The sequence below is a fragment of the Hypomesus transpacificus genome, chromosome 3, assembly GCF_021917145.1.
Source record: "Hypomesus transpacificus isolate Combined female chromosome 3, fHypTra1, whole genome shotgun sequence".
NCBI classification, from domain to species: Eukaryota; Metazoa; Chordata; class Actinopteri; order Osmeriformes; family Osmeridae; genus Hypomesus; species Hypomesus transpacificus.
Window position 1 is genome coordinate 4,009,596 of NC_061062.1, and position 18,741 is coordinate 4,028,336.

The 18,741-nt window shown below is 50.5% G+C and overlaps 1 protein-coding gene across 1 annotated transcript in view; it reads left to right on the plus strand.

Annotated features, from left to right (window-relative positions):
* The window catches only part of crim1 (cysteine rich transmembrane BMP regulator 1 (chordin-like)), a 47,944-nt gene extending 30,184 nt beyond the window's left edge, over nt 1–17,760 (plus strand). The window contains 13 exon segments of the mRNA XM_047014265.1: nt 4,464–4,646; nt 6,119–6,316; nt 8,445–8,570; nt 8,715–8,871; nt 9,815–9,936; nt 11,020–11,108; nt 11,110–11,233; nt 11,414–11,629; nt 12,140–12,361; nt 13,471–13,659; nt 13,959–14,072; nt 14,213–14,403; nt 14,730–17,760. Coding sequence (XP_046870221.1) covers nt 4,464–4,646; nt 6,119–6,316; nt 8,445–8,570; nt 8,715–8,871; nt 9,815–9,936; nt 11,020–11,108; nt 11,110–11,233; nt 11,414–11,629; nt 12,140–12,361; nt 13,471–13,659; nt 13,959–14,072; nt 14,213–14,403; nt 14,730–14,912 — 2,114 coding nt within the window. The 3' untranslated portion in view covers nt 14,913–17,760.
* The last annotated feature ends 981 nt before the right edge of the window (nt 17,761–18,741 follow it).

Sequence of the window (18,741 nt, forward strand, 5' to 3'; positions counted from 1 at the left end):
GACATGTTTTGTGGGGATCACAGGAGGATCTATAGATGAGCAGACACACATTGAGCACTTCTCACTGACCTAATGGAAAACTGGGCCCTCCCTCTCTCTTTACCTACCTTCCTTCCTTCCTCTCTCTTTCTCTCTCTCTCTCTCTCTCTCTCTCTCTCTCTCTCTCTCTCTCTCTCTCTCTCTCTCTCTCTCTCTCTTTCTCTCCCTCTCTATATAGTGGGCCCTCCCATGCCTGCATGTGCACTAAGGCCTCAGAGACACACAGTGGGAGGCAGAGTGAAGGGTCCGCAATGATTTCCTTTAGAAGTAAAAACATTTCTACATTGAGACTGTGTGCACTTGTGTGTGTGTGTGTGCGTGTGTGTGTGTGTACATACACACACTTTTGATCCACACACACACACACACACAGATGGCACTTAGAAATGTTCCAGAGAATCACGGAACTGTGATTGTGGCTGGACAGTGAATTTTCTAAGTGTTCATTTAAAACCAGGAGTGTTTTTAGGTCCCTAGGCTCCTGTGAGTGGACCTTTTTTAAACACTCAGTGAATATAGAAAATACTTGTGGTGTGAAATTAACATTTTGAAATGTGTGGCAATGTGGCAAGGTCCAAGCAGGCCAGATGAAAGCCTGCTGCCCTCCAGGCCTTTTAAACCGAGCACGGATCACCCCTGGCCCTCATTGCCTCGGGGCATGCTGGGAAAACGAATCTGCGATGTGTTTTAGCCCTGTTACCATGACAACCTGAGTTTGATTGGCAGTTAGCCGTATGAGTGAGGACAACAGGATGCAGAGCAACTCTGTGTGTGTGACTGTGTGTGTGTGTGTGTGCGCGTGTGTATATGTGACTGTTTGAAACCAAAAGGGGACAAACTGAGATTTAAAAAGTAAGAGGAAGTGTAAAACTTGTTAAAGGACTCTGTGCCTTCTGGTTTATTCTGCTTTCACATTCATTTGAATTCCATCATATGTACATGTGACCGCTGAGGCGTGGCAGTGCTGTTAGCTCGACCCTGCCTGCCATTCGCTAAGCACTACCAATCAGACGCCTGAATATCTACATGATGAAAACACGCTGGTACCTACAGCTGACAGGTAATGTTTCAGCAGTTTGTCAGAATAGGCTTTGGTCGACATGCACATTCACTTAGCTGCCTACCTCGAGCACCTCTCCCAGGTGCTTCATCCGCTGACAGATCTATCATCCACACAGACAACAGCAGGTGCATCATAGCTCAGGGGCTGTGCTTAAGTACTGCCGAATACACTGTTCCAGTCCTGCTCAGAATACATGCCTCTGTCCAGGGGCAGTCAAGGAAGATAAGATGACAAAACACTTTATTGATTCCCAGCCATGGAAATGGGGAAGTTACATCTGCAGTGAAACATAGAGATAAAAACAAATAATGAACAAAAAGATCAGACGCTGGATGGACAAATAATAAACGTGAACAATTTTAACATTCTAATATATGAACAATATAAAGGTGTAACTAACAATAGCATAAACATGCAAACGACAAAGCAAGTGAAATAGCAATGTACATGAGATAACAAACAGTGTAAATGTTAAATGTGAAGATAATTTAGTTACCCCATTGGTGTCTCTCTGTCTCGTCTGGAAAGGAAGGATCTGTATTTTCAGGCCACATCACAAAGTAACCACATCTCAGCTACCAGGCACGATTCACAAAACAGTTGACTACTAGTCAACAACAACATCTCAATTGCTTCAAATACAGTGCAACAATAACATCTCACATCACAGAAGCTAGCTAATGGGGTAGGCCACTGCCGGTAGACCTGTGAACAGTGTCTCTTTTCAGACTGGAAGACTGTCTACAGATCTGAGTTGTGTGCGTGAACAGCCATATTGAGACATTTCGGTTTTGACATGCTATCCTAGTCTAGTAAGTGTTGCAGAGCGTGGCTAAGCTTTGCCAGGCTGCTTTGGCAGGCTGCTTTGCCAGGCTGCTTTGGCAGGCTGCTTTGGCAGGCTGCTTTGCCAGGCTAGGTTTTCGCTCTCCTCAGCCATGTTGACACCCAGCGGTGATCCTGTATCCAGCTGGTTGGTTTGTTATCAAATATTCAGAGATACATGAATCCACCCCCCCCCCCCCTCCCCAGACTCAGGCTGGGTGAGATGCTTGTGGTTCCGCTGCTCTCTGGAATGGTGGGCTTCCGAAGCTTCTACCCCCAGTTTCAGCTCCCCTATAGCCCCTTTCTCCAGCTTCCTTCCTCCAAACTCTTCTCTCTAGCCTATATCCTCTTTTCTCCAGCCTCCAACCTCCAGCCTCCTTTCTCCAGCCTCCTACCTCCAGCCTCCAAGCTGCAGTTGATTCCCTATCTTGGCAATGCCTGCCTCTCATAATAGCCACCACAGCTGCCTAGAGAGGTGATGATGCTTCTGTTACCATACTTCACTCATTCTCCCACACACGCACACGCGCACACACACACACACACTCCTTTGCAGATGAGCAGCCTGTGTTCTTATGGGATTAAAACTGAGCCTCTTAGACACTGAGGACTGGGCATCATCCATCACCATGGTGACAGGAGCATCATCTCCTCTCCTCAAGATAGCGCTGTTCCAATACCAGATCCTGAAAAGTGTGTTTGTGTGTGCGCATCAACCAAGAGTATTCTAACACTCCAGTAATAATGACTAAAACCAGAATATTAGACAGTATAGACTTCTCCACAGTGCTGGGCTGGTATGTAGCTGTGCTGGGCTGGTGTGTAGCTGTGCTGAGCTGGTGTGTAGCTGTGCTGGGCTGGTGTCTAGCTGTGCTGAGCTGGTGTCTAGCTGTGCTGGGCTGGTGTGTAGCTGTGCTGGGCTGGTGTGTAGCTGTGCTGAGCTGGTGTGTAGCTGTGCTGGGCTGGTGTGTAGCAGTGCTGGGCTGGTGTGTAGCTGTGCTGGGCTGGTGTGTAGCTGTGCTGGCTGGTGTGTAGCTGTGCTGGGCTGGTGTGTAGCTGTGCTGGGCTGGTGTCTAGCTGTGCTGAGCTGGTGTGTAGCTGTGCTGGGCTGGTGTGTAGCAGTGCTGGGCTGGTGTGTAGCTGTGCTGGGCTGGTGTGTAGCTGTGCTGGCTGGTGTGTAGCTGTGCTGGGCTGGTGTGTAGCTGTGCTGGCTGGTGTGTAGCTGTGCTGGGCTGGTGTGTAGCAGTGCTGGGCTGGTGTGTAGCTGTACTGGCTGGTGTGTAGCTGTGCTGGGCTGGTGTGTAGCTGTGCTGGCTGGTGTGTAGCTGTGCTGGGCTGGTGTGTAGCTGTGAGACTGAGGGCTGCCGTCTGCTTGGTTAGTTTCTTTATCACACAGGAGGGAACAGAGACACATCACAGATGTAACCGGTTAACATTTCTGCCAGAGAGGCGACAGGATCAACCAGCTGGGAGACCAGCTCTTTATGCTGCCTTATGTTCTCACTTGCAGTGTCATACACACACTTGTAAACCCACCCTGGCACCATCCTTGGAGCCCTGGACACACACTGCTCCTTCCAGCCCTCCAGTGACTTCTGTCATGTCAGAGTGGGCAGGGCAGTGACACCAATTATCCAATCAGGTGTCAGAGTGACAGAGCGGTAGGCGGGAAGTGTGAATGATGAGATGTTTTTTTGACACCGTTCGTCATCCCTGTCTTTCTAAGGGTGTGTGTGTTGCACTCACGCTCACGCCAGTGGCCATCATATCAAGCACTGGGCTAAAAGGTGAATTTTGCACCTTGTGTTGCCATGGAGACGAGGACAGACAGCAACGTTGTATGAGAGAGCACTGAGACCCTCGCCTCTTTTACTCTCCGCTCTCCTCTCTCCTCCTCCTTTTCCTTGTTCTTTCCACTTATCTCCTAGTATCACCTCACTCATACTCCAATCCTTGTCTTCCCTCCTCTCCCCTCCTCTCCCCTCATCTCCTCTCCTCCCTCACCTCTCTCCTCCTCTCCTCTCCCCTCCCTACCTCTCCCCTCATAACCTCTCCCCTCATAACCTCTCTCCTCCTCACCTCTCTCCTCCTCACCTCTCTCCTCCTCACCTCTCTTCTCCTCACCTCTCTCCTCCTCACCTCTCTTCTCCTCACCTCTCTTCTCCTCCCCTCTCTCCTCCTCACCTCTCTCCTCCTCACCTCTCTCCTCCTCTCCCCTCCCTCACCTCTCCTCTCCCCTCATAACCTCTCCCCTCATAACCTCTCTCCTCCTCACCTCTCTCCTCCTCACCTCTCTCCTCCTCACCTCTCTCCTCCTCTCCCCTCCCTCACCTCTCCTCTCCCCTCCTCTACGCTCCCCTCCCTCACCTCTCTCCTCCTCTCCTCCCCACCTCTCCCCTCTCCCATCCTCACCTCCTCTCCCCTCCTCACCCCTCTCCATCCTCCTCTCCTCTCCCCACCCCTCCTCACCTCTCTCCTCCTCTCCTCTCCCCTCCTCACCTCCCTCCTCGTCTAACTCCCGTCCTCCCCCCGCCCGCAGACACCAAGCCTGCGTGCTCCTTCAACGGCGTGGAGTACCATGACGGTGACATGTTCAGGATGGACGCCTGTCGCTTCTGCCGCTGCCAGGGGGGCGTGTCAGGCTGCTTTGCTGCGCAGTGTGGCGTCCTTCACTGCCAGCGCTACTACATACCTGAGGGGGAGTGCTGCCCTGTGTGTGAGGGTGAGGAGGCAACACACACACACACACTTGCTTTACTCTTACTACGTCCTAAAGCAGAATCAAATCAAATCCAAATGTATTTGTATAGCCCTTTTTACACGCAAGTATGTCACAGAGGGCTTCACACACGCCCATAGAACTGCCCCTCAACCAACCTAAACCCGTCAAGGAAGACAAGGAAAAACTCACTAGAGGAGAAAAAATGGAAACCTTGGGAGGTGCAATTCAGTGAGGGATCCCCTCCTCCAGAGACGGTTGGTGAAAGAGTGGTGCAGAACACAGGCTAAACATAGTCATACAGCAGGGAAGTGTCAATGGGTGTTGAAACACCAAAAATCCAACGTTCAACTTGGGTCAGTTGGTAGTTGTCAGTATAAACAGGGAGTCAGATGGCTGAGCGGTGAGGGAGTTGGGCTAGTAATCAGAAGGTTGCCGGATCGATTCCCCGCTGTGCCAAATGACGTTGTGTCCTTGGGCAAGGCACTTCGCCCTACTTGCCTCGGGGGGAATGTCCCTGTACTTACTGTAAGTCGCTGTGGATAAGAGCGTCTGCTAAATGACTAAATGTAAATGTAAATGTATAAACAGTGGTAGCCACAGGGCTGGGGACTGTAATCGGCGCAGCATCACAGTCAGAAGGGCCCTGTCCTGTGTGCATGGGTCAGTAGATGGCATAAACACACACACACACAGGGCTGACTAGTGCCTCTCTGTAACCATTAGAGAACAGCTATCAGTCAAACTGACACACTAACCACCGCCTCTCTACCCTGTTACCAGGCGCGTGTGTGTGTGAGGTGTCTCAAGGTCAGTGGGGAGCTTAGAGAGATGCCAGTCTGCTCCAGTGAGCTGTTGGCATCATCTGATAGACATGAGTGTGTGAAGGGGGCGTGTCCGCCAGAGCGACCTATCAATAACCTGCCCCTGACACACACACACAGACACACCAGAGAGAGAGAGTGATGAAGTGTGACCAACACACATCAGCGCATGACTGACAATTCTGGGCGACACGCAATCATGAGCGCTGCATGATGGGATTGATGATCTCATCTGTCTCCCCCCTCCCTCTCTCTCCCTCGCCTCTTCTGTCACCACCACCCCCCCCCCCTTCCTCGCCTCACCTCACCCTCCTCCCCTCACTACCCTGTCACACTCCCTTCCCCTCTACCTCACCCTCCTCCCCTCACCCCCCTTCCTCCCCCCCTGTTAAACTCCCCCTCTTTTCCTCTCCTCCTCTCACCTCACTGCTGGAGCTTATGTGTAAAGCGTGTGTGTGTGTACCACCTCTATATGTGGTAAACGCACACACACTCTCCCCTTTCTTATTTACAGTTACATTCATGCATTTAGTAGACGCTTTTATCCAAAGCGACTTCCAAAAGAGAGCTGTACAAAAGTGCATCGTGTCTTATCTCCTCCGTCTCCCCCTCTCTGTCCCTCCTCCTCTCTGTCCCTCCTCCTCCCTCCAGACCCGGTCTACCCCGTGCTGAACTTCGCCGGTTGCTACGTGAACGGGGAGATCCTGGCGCATGGCGACCATTGGCGTGAGGACGACTGCACGTTCTGCCAGTGCGTGAGCGGCGAGGCCCGCTGCGTGGCGGCCGCCTGCGGACACAGCTGCCTCAACCCTGTCACCGTGCCTGGGGAGTGCTGCCCCGTGTGTGAGGGTGAGGAAGCACACACACACTGGATCTATCTTCCTCACACACACACACACTGGATCTATCTTCCTCACACACACACACACTGGATCTATCTTCCTCACACACACACACACACACACTGTATCTATCTTCCTCACACACACAGTATCTATCTTCCTCACACACACACACACTGGATCTATCTTCCTCACACACACACACACTGTATCTATCTTCCTCACACACACACACACACACACACACAGTATCTATCTTCCACACACACACACACACACACTGTATCTATCTTCCACACACACACACACACACTGGATCTATCTTCCTCACACACACACACACAGTATCTATCTTCCACACACACACACACACACTGGATCTATCTTCCTCATACACAAACAATTTGATCTGTCTCTGTCTCTCACTTTCTCTCATTCACACGTGCGCGCACACACACACACATCTTATCACCCTGTCAGACTCTGTTAGTGTCAGCTGCTCCACCTCTATCTACATCTAATACTCTCTTTCCCTACTCTCCACTCACTCACTTCTTTATCTCTCTCTTTCCCACTTTCTTGCTCTCTCTCCTTACATCTCTTTCCCTTTGTTTCCCTCTCTTTCTCTCTCTCTCTGTCTCTCTCTCTTTCTTTTTTTCTCTAACTCTTTTGCTGTTTTCCCCTCCTGTTGTTTGCATTATATGTTTATCTTTAGATGTGTCTGGGGTCTGTGTGTTGGTGTTTATGTTGGCGTGTGTGTGTGTACATGTTGCTGTTTGGAACTCTGTGGAGCCGTAGTCAGTCTGGCTTGGGAGAGCTGGGACAAAGCTGTGTATGTGTGTGTGTGTGTGTGTAAGTGTGAAAATGCAAATGCCTGCCTAATCCCCTTTAGTTAACAAAGCTAACAAGCTATATCTAGTTTTTCAAGTTCAGCCTCAGGTGGCAAGTAATAATCTTGATTCATTACAGCTCGACATCCTGAATGACAGCTTGAAAGCTCACTCACACGCACACAAACACATAGAGACATACACGCATGCCTACACTCAGTAATAAACATGGGCAAGAGCACTAAAGCTCTATTTAGCCGATAGAGAATCCAGTAGCAAGAAGGGGAGAGTGTTCAGGGCATGGTGGCGTTTATCTGATTCTGCTTAATTAAATCCCCCTCAGAGAGTAATTGGTGCGAGGCTTCGTTCTCACCCGTCGTGTGGAAGTACAAAGTCACCCCAACTCTTTGCCTTCTGTCTCGAAAAGCCGCCTGTTTTCGTTTGTGTTGCTTGTTTCTTTGTCTTTCTAAACAGATTCAGTGTTGTTTTTCCCCAGCAGTCTGTTGACGTTGTGCTTGGTTGCCTCTCTGATATTCTCCTGAGGGAGAGGAGAGGTACTTATTCACTGACATGTCTTGGTGTCTCCTCTGACCTTGTCTCCTCCTCTCCTGTTCCTCCTCCTCTCCTGTTCCCTTCTTGTCTTTTCTCCTCGCCCCTTTCTTCCCATCGCCTCTCCTCCCCTTTCCTCCCACCTCTCCTCGCCTCTCCTCTCCCCTCTCCTCTCCCCTCTCCGCTCTCCCCTCTCCGCTCTCCCCTCTCCCCTCTCCCATCTCCTCCCCTCTCTTCCCCTCTCTTCTCCCCTCCCCTCTCCCCTCCCCTCCCCTCCCCTCCCCTCTCCTCTCCTCTCCTCTCCTCTCCTCTCTTGTTCAAGTGCTTGTAGCCGCGTTGACACTCACCAGGAAGTTAGCTGTCACAGTTGTCATAACAGTGGAACATTGGTGTCCATGGATACAGATATGACCATCTGGATGTCAGACACACTATAATCTAGTAATTGATTCCCCCACGTACACACACACACACACACACATACACACAGCCTGTAACCCTGACATGCACTGGAGAGGAGACAGAAGGGTAGACTGCTGTAGGTTAGTAATGTTCAACTGTTAACAGTAAAACCGTGTGTGTTTGTGTATTTGACTCCCAGGCCTCCCATTGTAGTAACCTTTATTGTGGATCTGACAGCTCGTATTCACCTCACATTCTCTCTCTCTTTCTCTCTCTGATTCTTGCTCTCTTTCTCTCTCTCTCTGCTCTCTGGCTCATGCTTTGTGTGTGTGTGTGTGTGTGTGTGTGTTGCAGAGCCCAGCTACATCACCATGGCTCCCCCTGGCTGCCAGCTGGAGAACTGCAGTCTGGCAGAGAGAGACTGTCTTTACGGCTTCAAGCTGGACATCACCGGCTGCCGGACCTGCCAGTGTCGCACACGTATGTTCTGTATACACACATACCCACAAAACACACACATAACACATGCTGCAGATGTTGGATTTGAAGTTTGATTATAAGCAGTCATTGTCATTGAGTTTGTGTTTGTGTGTGTTTGCGTGCGTGTGTGTGTGTGTGGTGCAGGAGAGGAGCTGTGCAGTGGCCTGATCTCAGGCTGCAGTCTGAAGTGTCCCTACGGTCTTCAGACCGACGCCCACGGCTGTGACGTCTGCCAGTGTCGGCCACGCCCCAAACGCTGCAAGGCCCTGGTCTGTGACAAGGCCTGCCCCTTTGGATACATGTGAGGCACACACTCACACACACACACACACACACACACACACACGCACACACATGTAAACATACACACGCACACATCCTTAAACGCACAGACAGACACATAAACACACAGAGACACCCATCAGCTCCGTTAGCTGTGAGCAGTGACCCTTCCCTTGCAGGCTTAACACTTGTGTTCCCAATCACAGCGTGTCACCTTCCCACCCTCGCGTTCACGTGAACTGGAACGAGAGAGGGCACGGAGAGGCGTCAGGGTTCGCATCACAGATTCTAATTTTAGATATCTATTTCTACCTGCCTAATACGCGGCCTTGCTCAGCTCGACTCAACCTGCTCCAGGCTGAATTATTCATTGTCTCTCCGTGTGAACAGACTCTATTGATATTCCCCTCTGCTAGAGGCTCCCTGATTGGTCCTTATCAGTAGGCACTATGATTGGTCCTTATCAGTAGGCACTATGATTGGTCCTTATCAGTAGGCACTATGATAGGTCCTTATCAGCCCCCCAAATATGGACGACACCTGGCGGCTATTATTCACCTGATAAGAGCAGGCGGGGAAGGGGCGTGTGGGGGGGAGGGATGGTGGGGGGAGTGTGGGGGGGGGGGGGGGGTGGGAGGAGGAGGCTGGTGGGAGGAGGGGAGGTAGAGGAAGGGGGGATGGAGGTGAAGGAGGATAAGGAAGGGAAGAAAGGAAGGGTTGTGGTGTGAGAACTGAGGGAGGAAATGACATGTGCAGTTTGATGGTGACCATGGGACAGGTGTGCAGCCTATGATTGGTCTTCCTGGGTCAGAGTAGAGCTTGTGATTGGTCCCTCGAGGTCACTCACGTTTAAAATGCCATCTGTGCTCCTAGAGTGGAGGGATCCAATCTCTCTTCTCCGTCACTAACCATCCCTCACTCTCTCCCTCCGTCCCCTCCGCCCTCCTCCCCTCCCCCCTCAGTAAGAACAAGCACAGTTGTGACACTTGCCGCTGTAAGAAGTGTCCAGAGCTACCATGTGATCTGTCCTGTCCAATGGGATTCCAGCAGGATGATCTTGGCTGCCTCAAGTGCCAGTGTATAGGTAACCACCTTCCAGTTCCTCTATTCAACTTGCTGCTGCGTGGTATACATTTCTCTTTGTCTGTGTGTGTGTGTGTGTGTGTCTGTGTGTGTGTGTGTGTCTGTGTGTCTGTGTGTGTGTGTGGCTGGCTGGAGCATGTGACCCTCTTGGTCTCTCTCACAGTGATGACTCACCATATCCTGTGTGTGTGTGTGTGTGCGTGCGTGTGTGTGTATGTGTGTGTAAATAAAGCAACAGATGTGAAATATTCATGACTGTAACACAGAGCCTTCTCCTCATAATGAGAAAACTTTTTAATCTGTCAGTCCTGGTGTTTTGGGATTGGATAGCTTCCTTTGACTATCACACACACACACACATGCATGCACACATATACTCACACCTGCACACACACATATATTCTCACACCTGCACACAGCAGAGGTATCAATAATAGACGAGCCTCACCCACACACACATATACACACTCCTATGTCTCCCCGATGGCGGGCTAGATTTAATCAAGGAGTTTTTTCTCTGGCTGTTATTGATCTGGTCTGGCTGCATTTGCCAGACAGAGGGAGAGAGCAAGAGAAAGAATGAAGGAGGTAGAGAAACTAAGAGAGGAGGAGGGAGAAAGAATTATAGAGAAGGAGGGAGAGAGACTAAGAGAGAAGGAGGGAGAGCGATAAAGAGAGAGAGAGAGAGAGAGAGAGAGAGAGTGTGAGAGCAGGCTACAAGCCCTCAGCTAAGGGAGTACACACTATCATTGCAGTCAATATAGACACTGGTGTATATTACTTAATCTAATATGTATGTCATGGCCCTCATCCTTTATCTGTCTCCCCCCCTCCTCCCCTCTCCTCTCCCCCTCCCCCTCCTGCCCCCCCCCCTCCTCCCTCCTCACCTCCCCTCTCCCCCTCCACCCCTCTCCTGTCCCCCTCCTCCTCCCTCCTCTCCCTCTCTTCCCCCTCCTCCTCCTCCCTCCTCCTCCCCTCTCCTCCCCCTCCCTCCTCCCCCCTCCTCCCTCTCCCCCTCCTCCTCCCCCCTCCTCCCCCCTCCTCCCCCCTCCTCCCCGCTCCCCCTCCCCCTCCTCCTCCACAGACCAGACATCTTCATCTGTTGCTCCGTCTGTAAAGAAGGGGGCTTGTTTGTCCATGGACGGCCGTCGGCATGACAATGGCGAGAGCTGGCCACGACGGTTGCCGGGACTGCTTCTGCCACAGCGGCAGGGAGATGTGCGCTCTGATCTCCTGCCCCGTGCCCGCCTGCGACAGCCCCGCCATCCGCCCCGGGCATTGCTGCCCCACCTGCCCAGGTGATACAAAACAAACATCCCCTTCACACTAACGTACGATACCATGTCCACTGCCTGTGACACAAAATAAAATCACTCCTAATCCCAATATAATGCCAAACCTACATCCCTCACTCTGCCCATATCCATCTCCCCTCCCCCTCCCTCTCCTTCTATACCCGCCCCCCCCTCTCCCCCCAGATGAGTCCAGCGTGCCCCCCCCTGCTCTGGGGGAGTCATCGGTGTGTCTGGCCCCGGGAGGGGAGTTCTTCACCGAGGGGGAGACGTGGAACATCGATGCCTGCACCCAGTGCACCTGCCACAGTGGGCGTGTCCTCTGTGAGACTGAAGTCTGCCCGCCCCTGCTCTGCCAGAGCCCAATCAGAACGCAGGACTCCTGCTGCCCACACTGTCCAGGTATAACCTCATTGCACGTCCTACTGAGGGGTGAGGCAGGGTGATGTTGTCACAGCTCTGGGTGGGACAGTCCTACAGGGTGATGATTTCTCAGCTCTGGGTGGGATAGTCCTACAGGAGGATGATGTCACAGCTCTGGGTGGGACAGTCCTACAGGAGGATGATGTCACAGCTCTGGGTGGGACAGTCCTACAGGAGGATGATGTCACAGCTCTGTGTGGGATAGTCCTACAGGAGGATGATGTCACAGCTCTGGGTGGGACAGACCTACAGGAGGATGATGTCACAGCTCTGGGTGGGACAAACCTACAGGAGGATGATGTTCATTATGTATAAGAGAGAGCTGATGCACAGCATGAATACTGCATGGGAAGCAGAGTCAGGACTATCCAGACGTGAAACACAGACACACACACACACACACACACACAGCAAGATGTTGTTTGTGTGCATGCACATCTGTGTAGGTTAAGATCAGATAGCCCTAACTATGTGTGTGTGTGTGTCCAGACGAGCCGTCCACCCCCCCGACCCCGGGTAACGGGAGTGTGAGCAGCTACTGCCGCAGTGAGGAGGGAGACATCTTCCTGGCCGCAGAGTCCTGGAAGCCCAACACCTGCTCCAGCTGTGTGTGTGTGGACGGCAGCATCAGCTGCTTCTCTGAGTCCTGCCCGCCTGTGGGCTGTGCCCGCCCAGTCCTCAGGAAGGGACAGTGCTGCCCGTACTGCCTAGGTAGGACACACACACACACACTCAGACAGTCTATACAGACTCAGTATGACAAGCATGCACTGTTTGTGCCTTGAAGTGAAGAACACCCACACAAACACACACACACACACAAACACACATTCTGTGTACATGTGCTCAATCCCAGTGATGACATCAGTCATGCAGAGGGGAGAGCAGCAAGCAGGGACAGGAAGCAGGAGGTTGCTGTGAAAAGTTAATGTGCAGAAGCTTCCAGGGGACCTAATTTCTCTGTATGAGAGAGGGACAGAGAGAGAGAGAGAGAGAGAGAGAGAGAGAGAGAGAGAGAGAGAGAGAGAGAGAGAGAGAGAGAGAGATGGAGAGAGAGAGAGAGAGAGAGAGAGAGAGAGAGAGAGAGAGAGAGAGAGGAGAAGAGAAGAGAAAGGAAGAGAGGCAGAGGAGGGTGGAGATCGAGGGAACTAGAAGGTTAAATAGATCCAGCTGTTTAGGGAGTGTTTGCAGATTCATACATGGAACGGATTCAGCAACAGTGTTGCAGCGTTGTGAGTAGAGCTGTTCCGTTTCTCTGGATTGGTTGAGAGAAGGTGAGGGGCATGGCCCTCTGCCTATCATGACCACAGCACGATAAGGTGCGTACACGCGTTACACTGTAGAGATCATGATCACTGAGGTGGGATTGTAAACATTTACATTTAGTCATTTAGCAGACGCTCTTATCCAGAGCGACTTACAGTAAGTACAGGGACATTCTCCCCGAGGCAAGTAGGGTGAAGTGCCTTGCCCAAGGACACAACGTCATGTGCACCGGCCGGGAATCGAACTGGCAACCTTCAGATTACTAGCCTGATGCTCTACCCGCTCAGCCACCTGACACCCGTCTGACTCTGTATGTGTGTGCGTGTGCCCGGATTGGTTTCCAGCCAGCCCTGTGATTCGCCGCAGTGATCGTTAACACTCTCAGCACGTCAGGTGTTAACCTGGCACGGTGTGTGTGTGTGTGTGTCGGCGGTGGCGTGTGTTAACGGCGTGTGTATGTGTTAACGGCGTCCACGGTGTGTGTGTGTGTCGGCGGTGGCGTGTGTTAACGGCGTGTGTGTGTGTTAACGGCGTCCACGGTGTGTGTTTTCCAGACGCCACGCCGCGGGCCGTGTGCCACTTCAACGGGCAGACGTACTCTGACGAGGAGCGCTGGGACATCGACAGCTGCACACACTGCTACTGCCTGCAGGGCCAGACGCTGTGCTCCACCGTCAGCTGCCCCCCCCTGCCCTGCCACCAGCCCATCATGGTGGAGGGCAGCTGCTGCCCCATGTGCTCCGGTGGGTGTGGGGGGGACCATCCTGACACATGGACTGTGGGGCTTCGTTTTACTAGCCCTGTGGGGACCTGAAACCCCCACTAGGATTAAGAACAAATGTACCTTGTTTATTGTAACTTTAGTTTCTATGTTTGTTAGTTTTTTTTCTGTGGGGGTTTGGATTGGAATAAGTGTCAAGGCTAGAATTACATGAAGGGTTAGGGTTAGGGGTTAGGGAGACCTGGATTTTTTATGGAACTGAATTCCGAGTCCCTACAAGGATAGATGTTCACTACATGTGTGTGTGTATGTGTGTTGTAGAGATGTACGCCCCCACCAACGTCCCCATCGAGAAGACGGATCAGCGAGACAGGAAGCAGTCGCCTCCCGCCTGGCCCACGCACGGACAGAATGACATCATGCCCCAGTTCAGAGGTAAGAGGTCGTAGGTCACGGGGCTTGTGTACATGCTTGCCACCAGTTGACAACAACAGACAAATGGGTGGGGGTTTTTTATGCTCTCTGTAAAACACAGACCCTGTGCATCTCTGCGTGTGTGTGTGTGTTGGTTTCAGGTGATTTCGGCAGCCTCCAGATGCCCTTCCTGGATGGCAAGAGCCCTGTGCCCAGGGAAGAGGGCACCTTGCAGGGCGTGGCGTGGGTGGCCCTGCCCCTGGTGCTGATGCTGGGCCTCGTCTCTGCCCTGCTGTACGCCAACCAGAGGAAGCACTGGATTCCCCTGCTCTGCTACCGCACCCCAACCAAGGTAGGGTGGGGATGCAGATACCAGAGCATGCTCTAGACCTCCTAGTAGTGCTATAATGTGGCACATATTTACATTTAGATGTAGTCATTTAGCAGACGCTCTTATCCAGAGTGACTTACAGTAAGTACAGGGACATTCCCCCCGAGGCAAGTAGGGTGAAGTGACTCGCCCAAGGACACAACGTCATTTTACACGACCGGGAATTGAACCGGCAACCTTCTGATTAATAGCCCGATTCCCTAACCACTCAGCCATCTGAACCCATTTACTGTTTTGCTTTATTTTATGTGACTCAAACCTGAACGTGTGTGTGTGTGTGTTTTCAGCCCACCTGTCTGAACAACCAGCTGGTGTATGTGGACTGTGAGAAGGGCACCAAGGTGCAGGTGGAGAGCTCCCAGCGGATGCTGCGCATCGCAGACCCAGACTCCCGCTACAGCGGATACTACAGTATGCAGAAACAGAACAACCTCAACCTGCAGCAAGACAACTTCTACCAGACACCCTGACAGACTGGCGAGCACACACACACACACCACGGTTAGACACACATATATACACACTCTTACACCCTGACATGTGTTTGACAGACACACACACAACTGAACAGACAGACACACACACGACTCAACATGCATATGCTGACTGACTGACAGACAGACAGACAGACAGACAGACAGACAGACAGACAGACAGACAGGCAGACAGACAGACAGACTGACAGACAGACAGACAGACAGACAGACAGACAGACAGACAGACAGACAGACAGACAGACAGGCAGGCAGGCAGGCAGGCAGGCAGGCAGGCAGGCAGGCAGATACGACAGATTGACAGACAGACTGAGCAGACAGACAGTTTAAGATACCCCTGACAGCATACAACAGTTGCATCGCTATGTAAAACAGATCAACACCACAACAACAGAAGCAAGGTCACCATGGGAACAGGACACCAAGCAAGGTCACTACAGACATCCATAATCAATGTCACCATGACAACAAGAAGGTCAACAGAAAGACAAAAAACCACAACTAATTAGAACATAAACAGATTAACGACAATCCCCTGAAGATGGAATCAAACCAAACACAGGACAATGATGACGATAATGATGATAATGATAATGATGATTTAAAACAAACTTAGCTAGCAAAATGGGAGGAACTGAATCTAGACTTTTCCTAGATGATTCTTTCTTTATTGCGAGTGTGTGTTATCAGTTTGGTGTGTATGGATCGGCGTTTGTGTGTGCGTGTGTGTGTGTTTAGCATTAGATGTACATCTTTGGGATCTGGGTCTCTATGGTATTTTCCTGCATTCCTGCTTCGAGGAAGAACAAAGCTAAGCTTCTCTCCCTGCCTCGTTGACCTTTAACCCCTCAACTGTACCAAAGCTCCTGTCACAAACACACACACACACCTGGACCCTACACACACCTGGACCCTACACACACTTGGACGGCGCACACATCTGATGTGTGTGTGTGTGTGACTTTGACGCATGTGTTGGAGGGCAGGAGGATTGAGGCCGTGCTGTGCCGAGGACGCACCTAAAGCACAACAAGACTGAGGACAGAGGGCAGGAGGAGAGAGGGAGACAGCGGCTGTTGTTTTTTCTTGGTTATGTAGCGCCCCCTTCTGGTGGAGGGGGAGAGGAGGGAGCAGGGTCACTGTTTCACCCAGTGGTTCATCCCTCTATTCCTCACTCCTCTATTTTCTGCCCATGTGTATAGCTATTACTGGCTCCTGCACCTATCCCAGGTGTGAAGTCTGTGTCGGTGTAAAGGGCAGGGGTCAGGGGTCAGTGCTGGTAGACAGAGATATTTGGGTCAGTGTGCTTGTAAAAAGTTCCCTTATCTCTTCAACCCAGATACCCCTCCACCTGTCTCCGGATGATGACACGGCCTTCTCCTATTGGAGGCTCTTTAATCACATGATCTCCTCACCCCCCTCCAAATCAGCAGATAGAAGTTGATTGGTTGGGAGCTAGGAACACATTGTGTATATATTAATGCTACGACAAAAAAGAAAGGAGTTTGGGGTTGTGTGTGACTAGATGGAGGTGTGTCTGTCTGGATGTTTGTATATGTGTCTGCATGCATGTATGTACATGTGTCAGCACACATGCATGCACACATGGGGTTTTTTCTCTTGTAAATTTCTCTTGTTGGTTTTCTTATTGAATGTATTTATGATGGAGAAGACAGGACCTGCTAGATGGGAGCAGAACAGGATGAGAACAAGCGCCCGGGCGGTCGCGCTTGTTTGATGGAAGTCAGTGGAGGTGTGGAATGAAAGAACAGATCTGAACAGCTCACTCTTTTACTCAATCTGCCCTTCCATTTTACCATGTGTCGGTCCTGAGTTTTCGTTTGGACTTCAAACATCTCTTCCTTCCTCTTTCTCAGTCTCCACAACATTCTCTCTCCCTTCCTCTCTCTCTCCCTTCCTCTCTCTCTCCCTCCCTCTCTTTCCCTCCCTCTCTCTCTCTCTCTCTCTCTCGCTCTTCTTTTCACATTCTATCCCCAAAACTCCATTGTCAACATTCTCAGTCCCTCACCCTCTTTCTCTCTCTATTCCTCTCTCACCCAAAAAAGCATACTTCCCCTCTATTTTATCTCTCTCCCCAGCACCTTGTCTCGTCACCTCCTGAACTACTGTACAGATAGACACAGAAACTGGGGAGGGGGTGTCCAGGGTGGGTAACTTTCTCTGTCTAATCTAAAGACTTGATGTTGAATCTTTTTCCATCAATCCAAGTATTGTTGTAAATACTTGAGTGTTGCCAAAACAAACAAACAAAAAAACTAAATAAAAAAAAACTACAAAAAAAAGTTAGTTGGAAAAGAAAAAAAAATTCTGAACTTAATTTATTGTGTTGATGACCGAAATAATTTATTGATGATCAGATAATTGAACGCGGAGGTATGGGGGAGTGAAGGACGACTCGGCCAAGGATGAAAGGAGGAAGGAGGACTTCCTCCTCATCCTCTGCCAGATAGATGTGGTCGACCAATCACCAAGCCCCTTCACCAGACAGACCTCCTCTGCTCCAATAAGAGCAACCAGTTGAGAGACCAAGGGTCATGTGATCTCTCTTTCTCTTTCTCTCTTTCTTCCTTCAGCACCTTGTCTCTTTCTTCACACAACACCTATCTGTACATTACTGTTGTTCAGTGCTTATGTAAAAAGATAAAATATGTTCTTGATGATAATGATATTGCAAAACAAGATTTATAAAGAGGATAAATGAAGATTGGACTCTGAATTTCCCGTAGCACAGAAGATTTTTTTGCAAGTTCTTGTATTATTTTATTTTTTTCTTTGCAGCACAATAAATGATTTGAAAACTGCTGTCCCTTGCTGTTCTGTCATCTAGGGCATATCAAGGAGTTCATGTGTCTTGGATAGGTGAAGGACTGTGCTTTTCTTCACAGTTGACACCAAGGAAGGGCAGGAAGGAATGTTCCTTCATAACTCTAGCCCTTTGGTCACTTCACATATGACCAGAGGGTGGCGATAGAGATCTACCAGTCTGTTTATGGGACTGTTAAGGCAACACACATGGGTTTAAAGACTTACATAATGTTGACTTCTTTAGAACACAGTAATATTTCAATATTTTTATAATCCCGTTACACAAACCTACCAGCTACAATTCCCCCAGAAAATGTATCCAATATAGCTTCCGCCGAGTGATTAACTGTCCGTGCATGTGTCTCGGTGTGTGTGTGTGAGAGAGAGAGAGAGAGAGAGAGAGAGAGAGAGAGAGAGAGAGAGAGAGAGAGAGAGAGAGAGAGAGAGAGAGAGAATGAGGTGAGAGGGGAGTGTCTACCTTTCATTTCCATAATTGAGCAGCAATGCTGAGTCCATCTGATAATCCTCTTACTGCCTGCTTTGTTGCTGTCTGCCTGCCCACGTTTTACAAGCTGCCTCTCACGGCCCTCTCTTTGACTGCCTGCTTCTGTTCTCTTGCTGCCTGTATTAGTGGCAGCCTGTCTCCACCGGCCTCATATCATCTGACTCTTTTCTCTTGCTCTTTATGCCCACCTGCACAGCTCATTTCAACGTTTTCATTTAACACCAAGAGTCTGCTTTTTACATGTCGAGTGTTTATTTAGGTCCTGGTCTTAAGGGAACACTTTTGTATTTTATTTTTTTTCTGCTTGTCTTTTTTCTTCTTTCTTTTCTCCTTCCTTTGTTTGTTTTCCACTGCCTGCTTTCAAACTGCCTCTTACGGGCTGCTTCTCATTACTTACTTGCCTTCTCTGTTATAGCTGCCAAGCAGGTGAAAGGGACTGTCCACACATTTTCATCTGGGCAACATTCACACACA